The sequence below is a fragment of the Melopsittacus undulatus genome, chromosome 10 (genome assembly GCF_012275295.1).
Source record: "Melopsittacus undulatus isolate bMelUnd1 chromosome 10, bMelUnd1.mat.Z, whole genome shotgun sequence".
NCBI lineage: Eukaryota > Metazoa > Chordata > Aves > Psittaciformes > Psittaculidae > Melopsittacus > Melopsittacus undulatus.
Genome location: NC_047536.1, coordinates 27,857,259 through 27,881,299, shown reverse-complemented (window position 1 = coordinate 27,881,299; position 24,041 = coordinate 27,857,259). Strand labels below are relative to the sequence as shown.

Sequence of the window (24,041 nt, the reverse complement as noted above, 5' to 3'; positions counted from 1 at the left end):
TAGTTTTATTTTGATCTTGGGAATTCTGTAATTCCTTTTTCTTTCTAGGGGGAAACTCCCTCCTAAACATTAGATGTTCTCATGCATGTTTAAGAAATTAGGTAATAACACAACTGCTTCATTTCACAGTATTGCTCTAATTAAGTACTTTTGGAGTAATAAATTACTGCTTTTATAAATGCACCTAAAGAGCTTCCTCTAAATACACACAGGTTTATTTAGCACTTACAATGCTTTCAGTTTATATTTTCTGAAGTTAATCAGAATACAAGTTGGTAATTGAAACAGTTTTAAAAAGCAACTAGTCTTGATCTCTTATTTGAAAAGAAAAAACCCCTCTGTTCTTCAAATGGGATTGGTATTTGCTTCATTCTTTGCTGTATCCTGACAGTGAAAACAAAAAAGTAAACATAACAGAATGCAAACAGTTTGTTCCAACTTAAGCTCTGGCCTTTGAAATGATTACAAAATCTGCTGTGTGATGGATGTACCATAAAGCAGATTACTTAAATACAGCCAGAAGGGATGCCTTTTTCTACTACGTGAACACAAGATTTCACAACAGCTCTGCAGAGCTTCACTAAGGTACAGATCAAAACACTTAATTTGGAATTAAAGATGAAGCCAGAGGTTTGTTAGAACAAATTAAATGCATCTTTAAAAACCAAAAAAGGTTGTTTGGATGTGCTGCACCAAACTTCTGGCTTTTGCAGCCTTATGCTGTATAAACTGTAGAGCAGGACTCAGAGGGTTTGGGAAAATATTGTTTTTATATGGCTGGTAAATGCCAATGATCTGTATCTTAAGTAGCACCCCTCAGTAGGAGGTCTCTTCCCATTTCTTTCTGTAGAGTTGCTCTCTATTATGCAGTGTTACCCGGGGAGGGGGGGCTGCAAGAAAAGAAAAACAAACCAGGAATTCGCAAGCACGGTTCTAGCTTTCTATCAAGCAGAAAGTCAGCACAGACTTCTGCACACAAGGAGGCTTGTGGGTTTATGAATAGGGGATTGAAATCTGATTATTTTTTATTACAATCCAAACAACTGTCCTGTAAATGGAGAACTTTCCATTTTAGAAATGCTTTCCAGAAGTCTGCTGGTTTCATCATTTTGAACATAAAAGGCTCATATCACTAGAAAAAGAGGCTCATGGTGGAGGTTCTTTGATGTTACATGAAATAAAGGAACACAAAAAATACAATCCTGTCTACTCAGCCTCATGCTACCCTCCAAAAAAGATTAGTCCCCAGAATTTAGCAACTATATGAGATGTGACCCAAAGAGGATTCTTCCTTTTTCTCTACAAAGCAAGCACTTAGTGAATCTTAAAAAGCTTAACAAGAAGAGTGTGTGAAAAAGGTTTATACACAGAAGCAAAACTGCAAATCCAAACTACCCGCCAGAGGAGGGGACCAGGCTGGTGGGAGTGCTGGAGCTGTTGTGCTCCTGACTGGAGGCAGGAGCTATGCCCAGCCAATCCAGCCCTGCCTCTGTTCAGGGCACAAGGAACTGCACACAAAGGGGACAAGAGGATCTGTTTGGGAAAGCACTTAAACCTCTGCTTGCTTCTATCCCTATTCAAAACCACGTATAAGCAAGTGCTTAAGTCTGCCTGACTTCATTCAGAGCTAAGTATGTATTTACATCTGTGGGGTTGCACTGGGAGGCCAGGGTTAGAGATGGAGGAAGCTATTCTCCATTCACCTTAACTGCAGCTTAGTGCAAATACTCAGGAGAAATAAAAAATAGCTTGGAAGAAGGTGCTCCATTAGATCCATTATAGCCAATCTTCAAGACACCAGTGCTCAGTGTCAAGCCTCACCTAACCTCCCTCTCCTGAAGAACTGGCTTTAGAGGTGAAACCATTGTGAAGTTTTAAAAAAATACATATAGCAACACTTCAGATGGCTTTTGTGCATCTGTAGCCTTCTGCCCCTACTCAGTACAGGGCTATGCCAATATCCTGAAGCATGAGCTGTGCTATTTAACAAAAAAAGAAAAAAGTCTGTAAAAGTCCAAGGCAAAACCTGGAATTTTATCACTCGCATTGAAAACTACTGGTTAAGGTGAACTGTTCTCAACTTATTCTGATATTTGCTGCTTCTGACCTGATGAAGGGCTTCTTTCAAAGCTTACCTACTTCCCCTAGCTGTATTAATAGGTACAATAAACCAAAGCCAATACTCTTCCATCCCCCTTGTGGTGGCTGCACAAGGTACTTTCCTGCTTCTAGGTTTTTAATCAGTGGCAAAGCAGATGCTCAGGTCTCCTGAAAAGCTTGAATACTGAGATTCAGAGAAAGACAGAAAATTACTTTTCTCCCCAAACCACAAGACAATCACAAATAACTTTCTGTGGTTTTCCTAATCAAAATTATACTGCTGGAGAGTCTCGCTCCTGTTTCTGCACCAAATTCATATTAAATAAAGTGGCTTAAGATTTTTGGCTAGTGCCCAGCTGCCCATCCTCCTTGGTTTCTTTCAGAAAATTAGAAAAGTTAAAGGACTGGGGGGAGGGAAATCATTCATGGGAAACGTAATAGCAATATGAAAAGAACTAAAGGAGAGGTCAGGCCCCTTATAGATCATTGAATAGAATCCAGAAGGCAACTCTTTTATATCTTTAAATAGATCTAGTACACCCCTCTCGGATGAAGCTTTTGTTGGTTGCCAAGCATTTTAAGTGTTGTAGTAAGAACACATTATTAAAAGGGGATTTAATATTCAGAAACTCAAACTCCCTAGTTCGGAGTTGCCTCATAATTCCCGGCATGTGAAATACATACAGCCTTAAGCAATTATGTTTTAAAAGCAGCCTTATTCCTAAAAGTGCAAGTGTTGAAAGCAGCATATTTTTACTACACCCAGTTCACTGCATCTTAATTCAGGGCTATAAACTTTCATAACAAAGGAACTGGAAATGAAAAAAAGAAGTTGCTTAACTTCAGTTCATTCCCTTGTTAAAAACAAAGCCCTGACCTCACCATCATTGTCACGGTATTAGGAGTAACTCCATAGTAAGGCAGCATTTTATTTTTCAAATGAGAATTTAAATGTCTTTGTTAGGTATTGCACAGCTATAAACAATGGCCAGAGCCAGGGATCAGATACAGCTGAGGCGCAGCCTGGGCTCACTCACAAGTGAGGTCTCAAACTCCTCACAGTTTGAAGAAGGGGCTAAAGATAATATACAAAAAATATAAGAGAAGATATCACCAATATTGAGGAACTACGCCAACTACTGCTAACAGAAGCACAAACGATGTGGTAACATATCACATAGTCTCTTTTAGCAAAGGGCTTGCATGATGTAAGTCCCTGTCTGGTACAACAGAGAAAAAAATATGAAACTCAACAGGTACTGCGTGTTCAGTAAGTGATGGAACATGTCATTACATCTAGCAATTCACTTTAACACATGCACTCACAAGCTCCTTCAGTACACAGAGTACTTAACCATGACTCGTGATACCTGTGCTCAGAGGGTCCCCAGTCTTAAGACACTAGAACACAGGCTACCTTCACCCTCATTAGTTGAACCTCCTTCTGTATAACCATCGCCTGACAGTTTCACAGACCTAGAAGTTTAATTCTTCTAGTAAACTGCTTTGGCAAATTATCTGCCCATGTGGATCCTCCTCCCTTTTTTAAGCACACATCTGTTGTTTCCATTAAAGAATATGAATTGGTACCTTTTACCAACAGGGCAAGCAAGAAAAAACACAGGAGAAGACAGATACACTGTTACCAAAACCAGAAGAACACAACCAAACAAGCAGAACCCAAACATCATATCACATCTACTATAGCTCCATTCTTGTTTTCTTCCTACTATGCTGATTGCTTTATTTGCCTATCCCTCCATCTATACAGCTTTACGGAGTGCCTCTCTCACGTCACAGCTTTGCAGGAAGGAAAACACACTTCCCTTCTGGAAACATCCTAGAGCAATTCAGATCCAGTTTCATTTTCTTTGGTGACTCCAATCACGAAGAAGGGACAATAACTGGGATGATATTTTGGCCTACACTAAAGTTAGAAGCAAGCAGGGTTTAGAACTATCTCACCAGCAGCTTGGAAGTTCACCCCTGCCTGGTGCTGGCTGCAGTGACCTCCCAGCCCACTGAGCAGTCTCCAGCGCATGTAAACGCAAGGGGCTGCCCTCTCCCCGTGCCTTGAAGCTGCCAAGATGATGCTCTGCAGTTATTTGAAGCAATTAACACACACCCGCCTCACATTAGCTGCTCATCTCCCTAGGAAACCCTCAGCAAAGCCCAGCATCCACCACACCCTGGCAAGGAGCCATCCATGAGAAGCCACCCGGCCCCCCGACGGTGCAGGAGCAGCAGCGTGGCCACAAAGCCACGTGCCTGCAAGCCCATAACCCCCTCCCCATTCCTTGAACTCTGCTTCTCCAACTGTCAGCAGCATTTGATTGAGTTGCAACCCCCGGTGCTGCCGCGGCCGCGCCGGGATGCAGCGGGCACGCTGGAGCCGCCGAGCCGACCTCTCGCTGTGAGCTTGCTGTAGATCTGCGAGTTCACTTCCTTGTCGCGCATGTAACATCTGATCTCCTCCGCGGCCTCTCGGATGACGGTAACAGCAAGCACAAATCCCTAAAAGGAGCATGGAGGGGGGAACAGAATGGATGAAAAGGTCAGGAAAAGAAATCACATCTGCCTCTAATAAGAGCAGTATTTATCAGTACCAATGCCAACAATCTGCATTTCCTTTTTCTATCTTCTCTCACTAAATCATTATAGTGATATTATGTGCTGCTGAGTGGAACTCCCAATAGCAAACTAACAACAGACCTGTTGCTTAAAAAACCTTGTGGTTGTTTCTCAGCATTACCACAATGCTCTGCCAGCACCTCGCCAAGAAAATCTTTGTGAAGTTTATCTGAAGAGTGTAAATAACATCTACCAAACTTCACAGGTGAGTAACTAAGACTGAGAGGGGTTACACAAAAGTGCAGTGTAACACAGGATCCCTCAAATCTCAATCCACCACAGAACCATCAAAGTTAGCTCACCTAACCTGGGAGATTTCTTTATATAGGAATCTATAGAAACACTTTTTTATATATATAGATATAATGCATGTGTATTCATGCGTATGTATACATACACTCAACCTACACAAATAAGCACCCTAAATATATTAATGTGAACTACTCATAGCATAATTACACATTTGCCTAATTAGGGTTTCAGTCCTACTTTTCTGTGGATGTGAGAAGTCATTTCATTCCTCTTGTCATGAGGAAAATGCCCACATCACATCCTTCACTATATATAAAAAATAATGCAAAATTCTTCATGGGGCTAGTACTACAAAGCCAATTTTTCATTAGGCACTATTCAGCTCAGGCTCACTGAACAGTTAAACACTCCTCATTCATTATGGAAGAAAAATGAACTTTTTACAACCTGTATGCTTGAAAATTGCAACCATGTACTGACTGTTAATAAGAAACTTCTTTATTTTAGGAAGGGGGCAGGGTGATGTTAGAAACTGGGGGTTACATGAAAACCACATGAAAATATCTGTAAATAACCACCTATCCAAACAGGAGACTTTGCCAGTGGGTTGTAATTTCCAACTTTAAGTAACTTCATTTTTAGAAAGAACAGCTATGCACACGCCTCCAAAAACTGTGTGCATGAGCTCTTAAGCTGGGCCTTGCTGTGGAGCATTGCTAACACTAAATAACAATTCAAATGCTCACATATTTTTAAACAAAACTGCTGATGAATGACCTAAGAACTACTAAGACAGAGGAAGAGCAGTTCTCTTAATTACTAAAACACTGAGGTGCTTCACCTGCCGGTTTTCACAACCCTATAATAAACCCAAAGAGACCCTAATTCTAGTAGTATGATATAATTAATATCAGTATTTAAATACAATGTAGCAGGTTTCTGCAGTATGTAAAAATGAAGACACATGAAGAAACCCAAGGATGGGCAACTATTTTCTTTAAAAATGCCCATATTCAATCCTCTATTTACAAACATTGACAGTAATAAGCCATTAATGCAGTATTTTCAGAGAAGCATTTCACCCCTCAGCATTCAGTACCACAACTATGTGTTTTGCACAACTGTGGAAGATATCTTACCCATAATCAACAGATCAAGAAAAGAATGGACATTTCTATTTACAAGTGGCATTTGTGCCTTTAGCTAGAAATTCCTATCTGCTTTCCAAAATAAAACACAAAAGCATTGGTTATTTTCAACTCATGTTTCAGCTGTTTGAAGAGTCTTCAAATAATCGCCCCAAAATATTCCCACATGTGCTGACTCACTGTGTCATCTCATATATCATTCCATCCCCAACACTCACATTAGCAGCCAGTAATGAACAAAGACCTTTCTTATCCTGCTTTCTGGCAGCTCATATGCCAAACTCTAATTGCTCACCTGGCAAAGACAAGTCTCAACTGCCTATAGAAAACCCAGAGATCCTCTGTGTGCATGTATATTTTATTTACAGGACAGGATCTCATGAAAATACCAATACAGTCATACAGCAGATGCAGCATGACATACACTTGAGGAAGAATTCAGTGCGATCCAGCCATTAACACAAACAGAATTTTAGCAGCAATATCCCAAAGCTTTCCCCTTTGCTTCTTTCTGAATTTTAGCAGGGGCTTCACTGTTCTGGAAATATAAAAGGCAGGAAAATAAGTTTGCTCTGCCACTCCTGAGTTCCCTCAATAGAGCCACAAATTTTTACCACCACCATTTCTCAAATCACTGCATAAGTAGTGCCTTGGAAGAGCCCTGTGCTTTTTCTTTAAATCAGATTTCAGTTGGGTTTATGTCATTTCTTTAAAATAAGAAGGATGTCTGTCCTGGGAGATTTTCAAAACTCAAATGAGTTAAACCAACCTAAGTTTAAAGACAGCCCCTCTTTGAGCAGACAGTTGGAACAGAGGTCCCTCTGAACCAAAATTATTCTACAATACTATGAGCTGAAGTGCAGCAGAGAAGCTTTTCACATAGAAAAAGAAAGAAGTTTTACTGTGATAAAATAAAAAAATATAGGTACATATATTTAAGCATTTAAGCAGTTTAACTGGCTCATACAGTGCATTTTGTAGATTTAAGAAGCCCATTCTATGCAACTATTCCTCTTTCTGCACTGGAGTTTCTGTTTCAAAAGTGATTATCATTGATTTCCTTTCATTACGGGTGAAACACATGGCTATCAAAAGAAAAAGGCAAGTAGTTTTCAGGAAGGAAAGAGTATCTGCATGTTGAGCCAGTGTAAAGACATCTCCATATATTGGGTTTTATATGTGGGAGGTTTGTGGTGGTGGGCTTCTCAGTTTTTTCATTTGTTTTTTACAATGTAGTTACACTATGAAGCAGCCTGTTGACCTATCCCAAGGCCACAGGTCAAAGTGTTTGACAGGGGAGCATAATTTGCCATCCTTGCACATATGGCCACTCATTAATGTCACTTTTGAAAGGTGCCCTTCGGTCCTTTGCTGCTGTTGCCAGGCTGGTCCAGGCTCCCATAAGCATGGATTTCCCAAGGAGGGCACAATGCCCAATGCAGACCTACCATGAGCACACCCTTGGTTCAGATGCAGCTGTGAACAGCACACACATTGCCAGGGAAAGATATTTGCTCCAGCCTTCATTTGTTTTCTTATGTTATTCACAAAGCCCTGCTGGCCTTGCAGTCAGTGATGAGAGCTCTGTGCCCATTAACATCTCACAAATAAACAAGTTGGTGGCAGAGTCCTCTCACATCCCTGTGAAATCTCTACAAAATAAAGCTTAAGTCCAAAACAAGCATCTACAATACAACATATACAGTGTAAGCCTGAAGAAATAAGCTAACAAAATTAGTTATGGTGCAAACGTATACCCTACAGAAAGGGCAGCACGAGAAATTGTGTCAAACACAAACTTTCTTGAGTAAATAAGCCATAAATGACCTACCAGAGGAACCCAGTATGTGTAAAGTGCACCAAGCCTCATTTCAACGACAAACTGAGAGCAAGCCAAAAGCAAGAAATAAAGGTTGAAGAAGTATTTGAACTGGTTGAACAACACCTAAAAAGAAAAAAGAAAAGGGAAGAGAGTAATGAAGCTCAAAAGTTATGAATATTAAACTAACAATCAGAAACATTTTTGCATGCTACTCTAGTTTCTAAATAACTTAGGGCAGTCTTAAAGTAGTCCAGGAGAGATCCATGTCTGGTTTGCTGCTGCCCTAAGGCAGCCTTTGCAGGAGGCCCACCAAGCACAACCCAAAACACCTCCAGGTTCTTCACCTGTCTACTGTAAAACACTGAAATTAGGGAAAGCTTTGGGGTGGGATAAGGAAAAGTAACTTTCCTCACACTTACCCCAGGGAGAAATGTAAAAAAGTTGTACTTCTGATTGTTGATAACATTGCGAGGGTATCTCTGGTCTCTTTTCTCTGGATGGCCAAGCCAAACTGTACGGGGCCTCGGGTCTCTCCTTCCACAGCATCTTAAGCACTGACAACACCTATAAAAGGAACATTAATTAATGAGTTAATTTTTAATATAATTCTCTGATACACACACACCCCAGACCCTTGCCACCAGCCAGCAGAACAGACTAGAGCTTGACCTTCTACCAAATACAGCCACTGGAGACCTGCCTTGCCATCTACTGAGCTGCAAGCAAACATCTCATATGGTGCTGGAGCTGTTACATCTTTGCTTTCAGGAAACCAGTGTATGGAGAAGCATGGACCAAGTCACTGCTGACTGCTGGGAGAGCTTCTACCTCCTGCGAATAAAAGAGCTCCAGGAAGCAAGGAGTAAGGGGTACAGGCAGAAAGGTCCCCCTTGCACTGATCCTGGATTGCAGATTTATGCCAGAAAGATCTCATTAAAAAAGTAGTTGCAGTGCTTTCTAGTCTTCTGTTTCCTTATTGAAACTCCCTCAAACAAAAGGGGGCTTTCCCATTTACAAACTGAACTTAAACAGGAATGCATATATGTATAACAATCTCATATGTCTTAAAAAAGAGATGAGATGGAGACAGAGATGCTTCTCCTTTCCTGCAACCCCTGCTTCATTGGAATTTACACCTTTTTAGCAGAAGAGTTCAATATTTGCATATTTGAATATTTGCACTTTAAAACAGTTTTGCCAAGGAATAATAATGTATAATCCTCTAAAAATTAAACCTTACAAGGAATCTGAAAATGGGTGCAAAATGATTACAGATTTTATTTTTAAACAGTATTACAGTCATTAGCGGCATTTATGTTAATAGCAGATTTTGTGTTATCTACTAATGAATAACACATTCTCATTGACCAAGGACATGCAGATCCAGCCACATGGTCTTGGTTTGTTAGTTTAGCTGTAGTCATTTATATTTTCAGCTCTTGAGATGACCGTCCTGCTGCAGCACCACCAGAGTTCAGGCAGCCCCAACTAATGCCTGGACCCAGTGCCATAAACCCAAACTGCCAGAGAAACGGACACAGGAATATAAGTTCATCCTATTTTCAATCAGACTAGCCCAGTATAACCTCTGCTCTCTTTCTTTCCCTGTGTTTTTACCTACTTTGTCAGCAGTATCTTTGTTCCTGCTCTTAAATATTGTCATGACACAACTGTCCAGTTCAACAATCATCTTTTGTATCTTGTAATGCCAGTTTCCCAAAAACCCCTTCAAAATAGAATAGGAACACATTGGTATACTGATTATTTACTTTTTTAGCTCAGTTTTACATTAAAGCCATTTATTTAACATCATTTCTGGCCTTTGCTAAAAGTTACATGCGCATTCAGGAAAGCCAAACGAAGTTCACTAAAACTGATATGGTCACTAAAGGATTTTCTCTTCTCTCTGGGGAGATATGTAGTATGTAGGATCTGAGACGTGAGCTAAGCTAGCTATGAGCGCCTATTCAAACCACCAGAACACAACACCTCACCAAAGGTCCTCTCTGCAGCCCTAGCACAGACAGTGCCTCCACTTCTCCCTGGTGAAGGAGACAACCAGAGTCAATAAATAAATCCCAACAATTGCATATAGTGCCTGTATTTGAAAATATCCAAGTTAAAAATCTCCTCTGGCACACAGTTGGGTGTCATACTTAACTAAACTGTATCCCCTGCTTTGGGAACCACTGCATGGCCTACAAACTTCAGGCTAGAGGTTGCTTTTCTCAACCAAAAGATGTTAGGATGAGGTAACAGGAAACATTCTGTAGAAGAACATGCAGGATTAGCGTGCAATTTGTGAAGTAATGGTAACACCTGAGGACCTGACTTTCCACAGGTTGCCTGTCATCAGCTCAGGGCATCTCATGGGGCCTTCAACCTGGCTGATACAGCCAGCAAAATCTCAGCTCTCACACAAGATTTAGTGAATAAAACTGTGTACTGCTCAATGTAACAAATACTGACACGAGGCAATGAATCAAACAGAGCATGGTTACTTTAGAGGGGATGCAAGGACTTACCAGCAATCGCTCTTGTACCTTGAAAAAAACCTCCCTACTCAAGATTGCAGCATTGTACCCTTCTGAAGCCCAAAAGGGTTATTTTTCTGTTGTCACTACTTCTTACCAAAAGCCAATCTCTTCCCAATCCCCCTGTTGCTTTAAAAAACACACCTACTGAATTTCATTGACATTTGGGAAAGCCATTGTCAGCTAGATTGATAACCAAAAGCTTCAGAGCTCTTACAAGCATCTTTCCAGAAACCACTGTTAAGATCTGTTCTTCAATCACAGCCTTCTGCCACAAAAGTTCTATTAAATACACAGCTAACCAAAAGCAGTAACTATTTAAGGAACTACACAAAGCATTTGGCCCTTGAAGTAACTATCTTGACTGAATATACATGCAGCATGTTAAATGGTTTACAACTCACTACACAGAAGGTGGTTTCCTACAAAGATACCAGGTTTTATGTTTCATGCCCCACTGGATGCAAATAAACAGAAAGAAGAGCTTTCCATTAAGTCAGTTCCTTCTATATAGGAGAGGAATAGAATCAACTTTGCTTCCAGAAGTAAAGGTGTCACCATATGATTCAGTGCTCCATGAGCTAACACAGACGTTAACTTCACAAGGCTGACTTGTAAGATAATTTCTCATAAGCTTTTAAAACTAGACATAAAGGGATTTTTGCATAATCAAATTACTTCAACATTATTATATTTCATGAAGAGTGGCAGATAAACGCAGAAAAAGTGGATTTTCTCTAGCCTGTTCTCAAAACCAACCTAAACCACAAGCATAGAGATGCCACCCAAACACAGGAGAGAAGGCTTCTTCGCTCAAGGAAGCTCTGAGACTGAAATGCTGACAAGACAGCAGAGCGCTACATTGCACCCACACATTGGTACTGAAGGAATATGAAATCACAAGTTTTGGATAGTGCTGAACAGTCTCTTACCCACTCTAGTTATATCAAACCCTCCATTCTACATCCAGAATAAGTAAAATCCCCCAATTTTAATAACTATCCTACTGCTTTCACCTACATGCATTTATCACTGGCCACACAGAGGTCAGCTTTACCAAAGCTCCTGCACTTGTCAGCTTTGACTTGCAAACTGTTCATTTGCTGAAGAGGAGAAAATGATGAGAACACAGGAAAACCTGACAGAAATAAACAGTGGGTAATGTGAACAGTTCAAAACACTGATACCTGTGAACAACTAGAGCAAATTACTGGAATAAAATTGGAGATGTTTTACTGTTCAAGTATATACAAGAGGCATCTGACATCCTACAGACTTGCAGCACCACTACTGCCGTCTCTGCTTACCTCTATATAGACATTGACTGTTATTCTGCAGTTGTTACATTTCTAAGGCAAGGGATTTCCATCTTTGACTATTCCCATACTTAGCATAAGTACCCTAAATGAAACCCACTCCAAAAACTTACACTTGCCACTGAAACTATAAATTTCTGTCAAAAATAAAAACTTTTTTATTAAGAAAAACTAACTCATGGATCTGTCTTCCCCACATGGCTGTGTGTAATACCCAGATCTGAAAGGCAGTTACCAACATGAGACAAACAGTAAAGTTAGTGTAAAACACTCATATTTATGTACTCTACTACAATAATCATATTTTAGTGTCTTGATACATTTTAATCCAGTTTTCTTTTGTGTTTGCTGAGGAATACCTAAGACAGTCACTTTCATCCCAAATATTTTTCATGGAAAATAGCGTTATTTGGATCACAACAGAAACTAGATATGCTCTATAAGAAAATATTTTTTTCTTTTTTTCATGATAGAGAAAACCACACAATATTAGCCTTGAGTCCATGTTTTGAATGATTGTGAATTCAGAATGATTTCTATGATAAGGCTCTAAACAAGAGGCTTTGCCCAAGGGAGCAAACCTTGTGTCCACACACCCCATTTCATCATCACAACATGCTTCCCAGTTACAGAAAAGAGTCAGGCAGCCCTTGTAATGAGACATCTGAAACCAGTTACCTTTGTTTATTTTTTAGGTTGGGCCTCTTCTAGGGATTGTACTCAACAGCAGAAATACCTACCCACCTATATCATAATATTTACAATAGGATAAGGCTCGAAGAGGGCATTACTACAATTTAATATATTTTTACTTGTGCTGGAGGTAATTTTTTTTATACAAAGTAAAATACACTAACACACTCCAAAGAACTTTCCAAATATCTGGTCAGATCTTCAACCCAGTGCCTAAATCTCTAAAGCAGATTTCTGGACCTTTTAGTAAGTTCAATGACTTATCAGTGGTTTTTCTTCATGAATGCGTAAGAAAACAGCAAATGAACCCCACAAAATCAGAATGTTTTACCTTAAGAAGAATGTGCTCTGCCCATCTGTTTATATACAATTATACTGCTTTTAGTATTTTCTTTTCCTAATTACTATGAATTCACTAGTTTGTGAATGCTAACGCCTAGCTCTGCAAAATTGCTTACACTTGTGTGGTTCTAAATGAGAGGGCAGATCCCAATACTGACAGCACAGACAAAGGCAGGGAAGTAGAAGGCAATTACACAGACGTAAAATTACCCCAAATTTAGCACATGTTCCAAGCCCTGACCCCTCATAGTGTTCCCAAAGATACTTGTTGCTGTGGGAATTTTAATTTACAAATGCTGTGTTACTATAAGGTTTGAGAATCCATCTAAAAATAATGCAGATCCAAGTATAAGCAAGAAGGGACAGAGGAGAATCTGCTGTGAGAAAACAGTTCTGTGAAATTCCTGCCTGGCTGAAGTCACAGTTTTTGCAATCTCCTGAAATACAGGGAAAACAAACTGAAAAATTAATAAGGCAAACAAAAGAAAAACTTCCTGCCCAGCAAGTTTTTGAAGGCAACTGTAATTTCAATGCTCTAGTAAAGAATATGCAGCACTTTTACTAAGAATTCTCCTACATAGCATGAGGTTTCTATGCAATGTAAAGGAATCCATTGAAAATACCAAAGTCAACCAATGAACACAAGACTACAACCAGCAACAACAGAGTCAGAGTGGGGAAGTTTATCAGCGCTCAGGAATCCCATTACGTCATTGCTGGAGCCTTCTCCAGAGCCTGCAGTGCTTAGCAAGGAACCTGTGTGCCAGTGGCTGGAACTCAGCAAATGATGATGTTTATCCCATGTACATTCAAAGAACCCCAGAGAGTTTTATCTTATGATGGCACTTAGTCAACCCCAGTGCTGGCATTTAACTCCTACCTATCCTGTGACCTGGTTTTTCCCTCTTGTCCCACAAACCAGACAGCACACTGCCTGTGCTTTGCTGGGTGGGCAGAGAACAGAAACCCACAATCCACACCCTGGGCTAGTGACAGGGTTATCTCTGCATACTAATTGCTCAGCTGCCAGCCCATGCTTATTGAAGTAAGCTAGAAAGTGAGGTTTTGGTAAGAACACAGACATTTCCCAAGCACAGAACCACATGCCCATTCCTATGTTTATCACCAGCCCCAAAGATGCTCAATTGCCATAATTTTTAAGATTTTTTTTTTTCAAACTTTTCAATGATGGTTTTAAACTTCATTAAGGAAGAATACATTACTAAGCTCCTTAGTTCTGCTTTAAAATCCTATCTATGACATCTGTGACCCTTACAAAGCGCTTTACACAAACAGGAGTGGCTGCAACGGCAGATCCTGTTTTCAGACTAATGGCAGGTTTCATTGATCTACCCAGGGCACATTCAGACAGCACAGCTTCACTACCTGAACCCTTTCTGCCTTGTGTGTGCTGATGTTGCAACATGAGTAAACACTGGTCTCTACAGCCACTTTATTATGCACCAGGTTGTGTTGGCACAACACGTGGTATGACACAGTGAAAGCCCAGTGCTCACCTGCACTGCATGGCTGCTGCGTGCTCACAGGAGCCAAAGAAAAGCTCCCAAAGGTGCCAAGGACTTGTACTGCAGGGAGAGTCAGCCACGCTTAGGGTATGAAGTCCTGGGCTGTGCTGCTAAGTATATGACTTGGGGTGCCCACTGCTGGGAGGACAAAACACAACTTATACCAAGAGCAAAATGTAAAGAAGAGGCAGAAAGATGGGTAGTGAACCTGACAAGGAACATTTCAGACAGCCTCCTTTTCCCTTTCTCCTCCAGAATCCCAACCTCGAGAAAAAAAAGCATTCTGACAAATCCATTCAATTGGGTATCAGAAACAAAGAACCCTGAGCACATATAGAAAGTACACAAATGTGTTTTCAGATTAGTCTGGTGCTCATTAAATAAAAAGTCCTTTTGTGACTGGGGCTATCAGCTTTTGCCAGTTAAATCACTTGTTCCTTCCCAAAAGAATTTTACAGGCATTGCACAGTTCTGTGATTCTATCGTTTCTTTGGATATCATCCCTATTTTGGGTATCAAGCTTAAAAACCTGGATGAGGAGGGAAGGGGCTGCTCGTGCCATCACATTACTCCAAAGTTTTCTGCTCAGGGCAAAGTCAGTGTCACTGGTGGAAATTGGCTATTTCTGGCAGAAGAGAACTATTGCTGTTATAGAAATAATAAAACACTTTCCATCAGGAATCAGAAGACTACATCCTTGAAAGGGAAAGAAAACTCACCTAAAAAAAAAAACCAGCTGAGAGTTTACATTGCTGCGTAGAGATGCTGACAAAATTAGCATGCACTTGCAGGAATGGGAATCACAAAGTTACCAAAATGCAAGCAGTTCTCTATAGAAGTTTAGGAGGAATACACATTCCTAAACACTTCTCCTCTGTTTTGCAACTGAAGCACTGAAGAACAATATTGCAACAGCCCCTCAAGTACAGTAAAGCTAGTAAGTCACTGTACACCATGAACTTCTTAAAATTACTGTCTTACAGAAAAAATATGGAAACTATAAGAAAGCAGCTTATATGGGGAAGCTTTTACAACAGTTATTCACATTTTAAATCATAACATGGCAAAAATAATAAAAAAGCCCAACTTGCAAATCCCAAAATAAAGTTGCAACCATCCTAAAGCAACTCTTTCAATGTGAACTGCATCCGAAGCTTTGAGTCCTCTAAGTGACATGGCCCTTAAACCTGAAAACGGATATAAATGAAAAGGAAGTGCTGAAGAACAGGTTTACTGTCTATTCACTTGGGATTGTATTTGCTTACATAAACACCTTCTTAGTGATGATGTAAGAAAAGTAATGGGGCAGACTGTCAGATGCTAGATTAACAGGAATTGCAAAGAAGCAAGTTTTATTTACAAATGCAGCATGTTTGATGGAGAGATATTTAAGAGAGCAAATTAAAAATGCTTTCATAAGCAAAACTAATGGGAAAAAGTGTCATATTTGTCTAATGGGGAGTAGTATTTGTCAAATTAGTGCTAAAGTTCATCTACATATTTCAGGGGGGTCAGAACTTAAGGTCCTTTCCAACTGTAAACATTCTATGATTCTATCACTCCTACAACAAGCACTCTTCTCCAGCGCTGTTTCCACATTTGTCAAAGGCTGTGCTGTTAAGTTCTTGGCACCTTTAATACACAAACCAACCTTCTACATTTAATTATTTTAAATGCATACAAAGAATTTTCCACCAATTAAAAACCAGAGCCACACACAACCACATAGCCTTATTCTGCACCTTCACTTGATCCCAACATCCCCACTTCAGACCTGAGGGCAAGAACTGCTATGCCTGCAGCCCACCCCTGCCCATCCACCAAGACCTGTGGTACAAACCAGCTGGTTTGTGGGCAATCAGCTCAGCTCCACGCGTGCCTAGGCACACCCACACGCAGGAGCAACAATCTCTCCCTGTTGACTTTGAAATGGCATTTGCCATTTAAATAGACCCAGAATACTCTTGCACATACAAGGGACAGGCCACACTAAGTGTTATTGTAAAGCTCCTCCTTCCCTGTCTCATTCCCCATTCTTCCCACCACATTTCTGGATCAAGGCCTTTTTCCATCGCAGAGGCAGCATAAGCACTGCAGTTTGCTGGTTTCAAAAAGAATGTCTTGCAGGACTGTGGACTGAGACATAAGTTATTTAGGGAAAAACTTGTGTCATGCACTAAACAGAGCACTTAGGGTGCCTCAGGAACTTGCAGCTCTCTCTCTGGCAGAGCTCAGCCCCTGGGAACCTCAGACTCACATGCCATCCCACAGGCAGTCCTGTTGCAGCTAATGCTATCCTTTCCTCCTCACTAGCACGTACCTCACAGTGGTTTTCAGAGTGCTGAAAAGTACTTGGAAGGATATGGCTGAATTCAAGGCATCCAGTTGCAGAATTCTGAGCTTAGCCTTTGATTGCAACAAGGAAAATCCACATTAAAGTTATGCTCAGGAACAGATAACCATGTCCCCTGGTGGTTTATTAAGCACATGGTTTCTCCTCGACACAGACTGCAGCTATCTGTACCATCATTCATCTGCAAGGATATTGTGTGAGTTCCTCTCTGGCTTCTCTTCAAAGCACAGTACAGGCTTAGGCTGTAATGAAAGCCTTGCTTGGGTGACACCTGCCCTATGTAAGAATTAGATATTTCTTACTTTTTTGTTAACAAATAAGATTTCTATTAAGTCATTCTGTACATGAAACAGAAATCTATTTGCCACTCCAGAAGACAACACTGACAAAAATGTCTGTCCTGAAAACTTGCCCCCACTGCAGAAACTGCAGTCAGGGCTACGCTAAGTTGAAGCCCTTTAAGGCTTGCTTATCCCAGGGTTTTCACATGTATCAAGGGACATAACTTAGAAGGCCTCTGTTTGCATTTTTCTCAGCATAAACAGAAGAAATAAGGTCTGGATTATGGCTTAGGATTCCCAGGAGTCCACCCTCAATAGGACACCAGGGATGCTGCCTGACTTGCTGGTCAATTTCTTCTTTGGCTTATCACACTGGTTTGGGTTTACTTGACTTCATTGCTTTACTATCCACACTATGCTTCAATCAAACTACTAACATACCACAGGTTGGCTACTTATCAATGACACTGAAGTTCCAAATGTATGATAAGTGTGATCCCCAGAGCTACTGCACCAAATGGAAAACCCAAATCCACATTATTCAGACTGCCATTGAGAAAAACCCTAAGAAATCTTCCTTCACAAATTCATGCTGCCAGAATTTGTTAACACTGGAAACATCATCTCTGTGTCTGCTAATTAGTTAGAGTCCCCAGTCAATGAAGCATAGCTGAGGTTAGAGAAGGGGAATTTCTGTTAGATGTTACTAACCACTTGTAGTACCCAAGAGTACCCAAGTACTTGGTGGAGATTAGAGAACTTTAGGAAAAGCAATCATTCAAGAAACTTTGAGAAATTTCTCAAGCCTCCATCTCTCCCTGATCCCTTTCAATCACATCACTAAATTTAATGCCATGGTGGCTGCACCTTGTGGGACTTGCCCAATGATGCATGTGACAGACGCTGGGGAACTACTTGCTGCACTACACACACCTCCCAACTCTATACCAGCTGGCGTGGATATTGCTACATCAAGTACAAGAAACAATGCTGTTAACCAGAAAAAAAAATCTAATAATGAATAAACTATATAGAACAACTGCAATTAGAGGAATCAGAAACTATCAACCAAACACATAATAAAAAAGTATCAATCTCATCTTGCTCTAACAGTCAGGCTCCCCTTTGGTATTTTGATTTATTTGACTAATATCACTCACCACATTTTAAAAACCAAACCGAATTACCCAGGGACAAATAACTGACAGCCAGGTAACCCTGTACACCCCATCGTGTACAAACCAACCTGCCTGGATAGAGGTGCAATTTCCTAAAAAACAGTAAGAAATTATTTAATTTTTTTTTATTTAACTCCCTGCACCAGAATACCAGTATAAATACACATAACCACCTCCTTCAGGACCACATCCCATGCTCGGGATATTGCAACACCACACACCAAGGATACTGTATTGTTTTAACTGCTACAGTTAGACAGAGACCTTTGTTACAGATCTACCATTTCTGGTCCAACCCAGCGAAGGCCGAGCGCTGGCTCCAGCAGCAACGTGGATGAAGGACCAGACTGCGGGCAGGGGCGAGCCGGGCCGCCGGTGACTCCCTGCCCGGCGCTTACTGCCCGGGCCCGCCGGCCCGGCCCAGCCGCGTTGGCTGCTGCCAAAGGCACCGCTTTGTCTGGAGAGCTCCGATGGAGCAGGCGATGAGGACAGCGGACAATCCTTCCCCACGTAAGAGGCTGCCAGCCTCCCCCTATGGCAGGCGCCGCTCTGCCCAGCCCCAGCGGCAGCAACGCCCGGTAGGATCCTGCCCTCCGCCCGGGCGTGCCACGGCAATGGCGTCAGGAACAACCTGTCAGCGCCTGCCTGCCCCCCCGCACTCCTCTCCCCAGCCTCGGACCGCGGCCGCGCAGCGCAGGGAGATGCGGCTCCCGCCCGCCCTCCGCTGAGCCCTGCGCATCCCGCAAAGACCCCCGAGAGTGCGGGCCTCGCCGCCGCCCCGAGGCAGGAGGGAGCGGGGTTCGCACCGCCCGTCCCCGGCAACACAGGCTGCGGCCATAAGAGGGGCGAGGCCCCAGACCCGCGGGCAGCGCCCCTCGGAGCGGCTCACCCGCTCCGGTGCTTGCTGTCCATCCGCTTCTTCTGCCGGACCGGCTGCAACGGGATGTTGTCGGTCATGGCCGCGGCTGCCGGGGCGGAGCGGGGAAGGATGCGCTTTCCAGCAGCGCCTCGGCCCGGCCCGCCGCCGTCTGGCGGCTCCGCCGAGGGGGCCGGGCTCGGCGCCGCCGGGTCCCAGCACGCAGGTGCCGCCCCACCTCGCTCCGCCCCCGGTCCGGTTCGCTTCTGGTCCCCGGCTCCAGTCCACATCTCCCGGCTCCGGTTGCCTCACCCAGAACACCCAACAGAACCGCGCAAGGTCCGGCACCTGCTCTGCCTTTAAGCCCGCACCCGCCGCCCGCCCCTGGCTCCATCCTGCCCCTTTCCCTCGGTGCCCTCTCTCAATTTCCCACCCGGGTCGCGCCTGGGTTTCACCTCAGGCGAACGGCCACACCACAGCCCGCGTGTCCTCACCCTTTTGCAGCCAGCAGATAGGTGCAAATTCATCCCTCTTCTTTACAGCATATAACCTACATTACAGGTCTGTGCTTTATGGTGTTAATGCCTGTACCCTTCTTTCATAGTGACCTTCATCAGCTCCTGGCAACAAGCGTTTTTGGATCCTAATTCAGATTTCCTCTGCAAATTTGGGTGCACATTGCTACAGCATTTCTGCTCTGTTTATGTCTTCAAGCTCCTCTTTACAATCACAGTAGCTAAGTCTTCATTAAAATTATTATGCAGATTAGATTCAAAAAGACACTGGGTTACAGAAGCTGAAACACATGCTTGGCTGATGATCTTTGTATTTTATCAGGCAGGGTTCCTGAAAGCTACCACAATCTGTCCCACCAGTTGCTTTGTATTTCTGTCCCAGATAAACTCTACTCAATGTGTTTCTGACATTTGTTGTCTCCTCCATCCATTCATCTTGCTGCTCTCCAGCTCCTCTACTTCCACTGCATTTTCCTCCTGCCATCTCCGTATCTTCATATTCTTCTTTTCCATAAATGAGAAAGCAAAGGAATCCTTTAAGAAAAGGAACCTAGCTCACCTCCAGCCCATTCATGCTGTTGACTATTCTTCATTCAAACAGGAAAAACAGAATTCCCAGCAGTAAAGATGTATTTCACAGAGAGAAATAGAACCAGGTACTGCAATCATCCTATTCAAATGAATTACACTTTCCTAGTGATGCTACCATGAAAAGAAGACAAATACTGATAAAACACAGCCTTCTTAAAATGTGGAATGTTAAATTGCATCTAGAAAACCACAAGTAGGAAAGTCTAACAGGATTGATAGTATCTAGTCATCCACCAGAAACTGTGCTGATAGCCTGGTGAAAGCATGGTTAAAGTCAATGGAGAAAACCACCAAGTAATAGCAAAAATGTCAGTAACAAGGAAAAAAAATGCTTCAGATTGTATAAGTTAGTGAGGCAATGTCCCTGTGTCAGAGTCACAGCTGGCTGATGGGGATCCAGCCCCCACACCTTTCAAATCACTTCCTCCCATTCACCGCTCCTCTCTAACGCTTTCCGCTCTGTGTGCCTGTGCTCTAAATCAGCCCTGCAGAAGGACTGCTTTTACAAAAACCATCTGGCTTGGAGGGGTCCTTTATTTATTTATTTCAGTCAAACCCCATTAGGCGCTGGATGCCGAGCGTAGGCTGTGAATGGCAAACAGCACCAGCCAGAGTGCTGCAGCCTCAGAAGGACATGGGCTTGGGCCAGGGGTTCTTCAGCTGGAGTTACCTCAAGAAGAATCGTAACAGTGATGTTGGACATTTTCTCTAAACACAGCCAATGCTTGCACTGTGCCTGGGGCTGTTGTGAGCAGGTGCCCATGAGTGCTGACAAGGCTACTGTTTTAGTAAAAGTGCCTCTACCTGCCTCTCTAGAGCCTTAGCCATGGGCATCGCCCACCTCAGTTTGCTCTCACTGCCTGTGTAGCCACACCAATGAGGGCAAACCTGTTGTAGGCTGTCATTCGTGCCAGCATAGCTTCTTCCTGTTTGAAACCACCACAATTTACACTGGTGCACCTATACAGATGGAGGAAATGCCCACTGCAGATAAAGATCATATGAAATAGTCAAATCTACACATCCCCCCAGCATCTCACACTGTAGTCCTGGTCACCACAAAGCCTGAACGTGTCTTGTGCACAGCCAGTTTATCTCTCATCTGTTTGCAGACAGTCTGCAAAATCCTTCATTTAACAAATAACTTGCTTGGAAATGTTCACTAAGCAAAGACTCACCATGCCTCCTTACACATGCAGCCATATTTAAACCATGTACAACGAGTGGTTATAGTTGTTGTAGTTGTTAGTTGTTATAGGCTGCCTGCAGTCCTGGGCTGCCAGATACTGTCCACCTGCACAGTCAATCTAAATGGCTCATGGTTCTGCAGAGCTAAATACCACAATCACAATGGCCAAGAGCAGGAAATGAGTGGGTAAGCCCAAGTGAAAGTTCAAAATCGCCATTTGTTTTAACATACTAGAAAGTAGCATTTACGAAATTGACTGGCTTGGGTAGGGGGTATTGTTTGTTTTGGTTTTCAGCTGTTCTGGGCTTTTTTTTTTTAGGATAAGTGATGTTTGTGTGTATCTTAAAATGAGCTCAAGGTAATCCTAAATAATAGTACTTTTCCCGTGAAAAATGAAGGCTATTAAAAAATGAAAACAGGTAAGCAAAGCAGAGTGAGTCACAGCAGAGTTTCTGGGTAGCTCTCTTCTTTTCTGCCCTCGCTGTGTTCTAGCTCAGGTTACACTATAGGTTACAACCAGCACCAAACCTGCAGTTGTCACTTTTTTTTTCTTTACAGTTGAAGCAGAGTCATCCTGACATTTTGTAATGAGAACATTTCAGCAACCGCATTAATAGTTACACCGGTTTCAGGCACCAGCACTGACAATGTTTAGGCTGGTATTTTCAATGCCATTCTAACTAAGGCAGTCTTAGTACAAAAACTGTTTGTAGAACTGACATTTAGGCTGTATTTCAATTTAGTAATATGATGTTTTAATATCTTACTTCTCACTTGACTGTTCTTATCTACTCATGGGGACAACTGAAGTAGAACTAAAACCCCCTTCTCCTTCCACAAACATTTCAGCTCATGAAACGTATTTCCTCCGTTTTTTTCTCATACTCAACTGCAGGTATAATTTATTAATGAGAGAAAAAATATGACAGAATTCACTTCAAATGATAATTTAATAAAAGGAGCAACTGAAGATCCTAAACAGGATGTTGCACTTGACCTAAACTGTAACACCATTGCCACAAAACCACTGGCCTAATGCTGTAACTGGCTGAAATGATAAACTCAGACTCCAGCCTTGAGGCTCAGCCTGTAATTAAAATAAAACTTGTCAAATGTCATTGTTACTTGCTTTGAGGAGGAAGTGGCACTGGATTTCAAACAACATTCTTCGAAGCACCACATTTTGGATCTTGATATCTTTATGTTTCAGACAGAAATAGATTACATCCCTCCTTTATATGGAGCAGCTAAACTTTCTTCACATCATTTCTACACATTGCTCAACTCTGCCATCCAAGAACATGGGAGGAAAAGCAGCTGACTCTCATATGGTGATTCTCAATTCCAGTAATCCTAGAAGAAGAGCAAAGGGATGCACAGCTAGGTTTACATTTATCTGCGTAATCAGGGATAATGAACTTGGCAAACAGTGGCAGAAATCAAGCGACAGTGACACTGCAGCCTGCAGCTTCTGAGGACTCAAATAACCTTTCAAAGCCTCCCTTAGAGGCACCCTGATTCTCTGCCTTGTATTGTAATGCTTTTGATTTTTAGTTAAAAGATCACTGTGAAAGATCTAGACTAGGCTGTAGCCCAATGGGATAAACCCCTCCTTGACGTACTTCTTGCATAGCAGTAGCTTTGCTGCAAACATTATACACATGATCTCACCCTTCACAGTAGGTATGCACTCTCCTGAGTTCCAAGCCTTTTTCTTTTGCCTGTTGAGAAGGAATGCCCAAAGGAAAACTTCCAGCCTCAGTCTGAGAAGTGAGATTTGTTAAATCAAGTGTGATAAAACCTATCTTGTTTTTTTTTTCTGATGCTACTGGCTTGTTTTTCTGATGCTCAAGTTTTGCAAGAACAAAACTTCAGGCTCACAGCGGAGCCCTGCAAGCTCCAGAATTTACACTGAACAACTGCTAATTAAAAAAAAAGCTGATTTATTTTCCATAATTTTCAATCATTATCTATGGTGGTGCTTTTTTTCTCCCAGGACTTCTTTTGCCCAGAGGATTAAATTAACACCACAACAAGCGGAGTTTTATTCTCCTAGCTGCACCCCCCTCCTTTTTCCCCAATGATTTGTCATAGAACCAGTTCTGGACCACTTGGCCTCCTCTGAGGCTGTCCTGTAGGGAGAGTTGATCAATGCTGTCAGTGTTTTCATCACTGAACATTATAGATCTCATTTCAAACCCAGAAATCATTTATTGGCAAATCCAAGGTTGAGCCCCCATTTTTAATGCAAGGGATTGTAAAAAACTACAATGTTGTTGACTGGAATGATTTAGTATCTTTTCCCAGGCAGCACAAGCACACTTGTTCTGCAAGCAGGATTATGTTTTATGCATTGAATAGTCATGAGTATCTCATGGTCTGCCATTCAAGTTTGTAAAGATAAGTCAAAGTTCAATCTGGCAAAGCACATCCTATGGACACAACTGGCTGTCAGAGTGTGCCTAAATCAAACCAGACATTTCTATATCCATGAGCCTGTACTGTAGTGGTTCCCAATGTTTTGGAAATGAGCCTTTCCGCCTTATCTTTTTTGCCCTTCTCCCCCACTTCTCATTTCACCAGAGCCCTGCCACTGCCTTGTCCCCTCGGCTTTGCATCCTCCTCTCTGCTCCTGATACCAGCTTCTCACCTACAGGCAACTCTTTCCAATGTGTTTCACTGATCCTCAAGTACATCCAGGTCTCTAAGCTCCA

At 42.1% G+C, this 24,041-nt stretch overlaps 1 protein-coding gene across 1 annotated transcript in view; it reads right to left on the bottom strand.

The window, feature by feature from the left end:
* ATP9A (ATPase phospholipid transporting 9A (putative)) overlaps positions 1–19,186 on the bottom strand; it is a 62,226-nt gene extending 43,040 nt beyond the window's left edge. Inside the window, exons 1-4 of the mRNA XM_034066761.1 lie at positions 19,066–19,186; positions 8,373–8,517; positions 7,963–8,076; positions 4,506–4,614 (exon numbers count right to left, since the gene is read on the bottom strand). Coding sequence (XP_033922652.1) covers positions 4,506–4,614; positions 7,963–8,076; positions 8,373–8,517; positions 19,066–19,133 — 436 coding nt within the window. The 5' untranslated portion in view covers positions 19,134–19,186. The remainder of the gene's footprint in view (positions 1–4,505; positions 4,615–7,962; positions 8,077–8,372; positions 8,518–19,065) is intronic.
* Between the last annotated feature and the right edge of the window lie 4,855 nt (positions 19,187–24,041).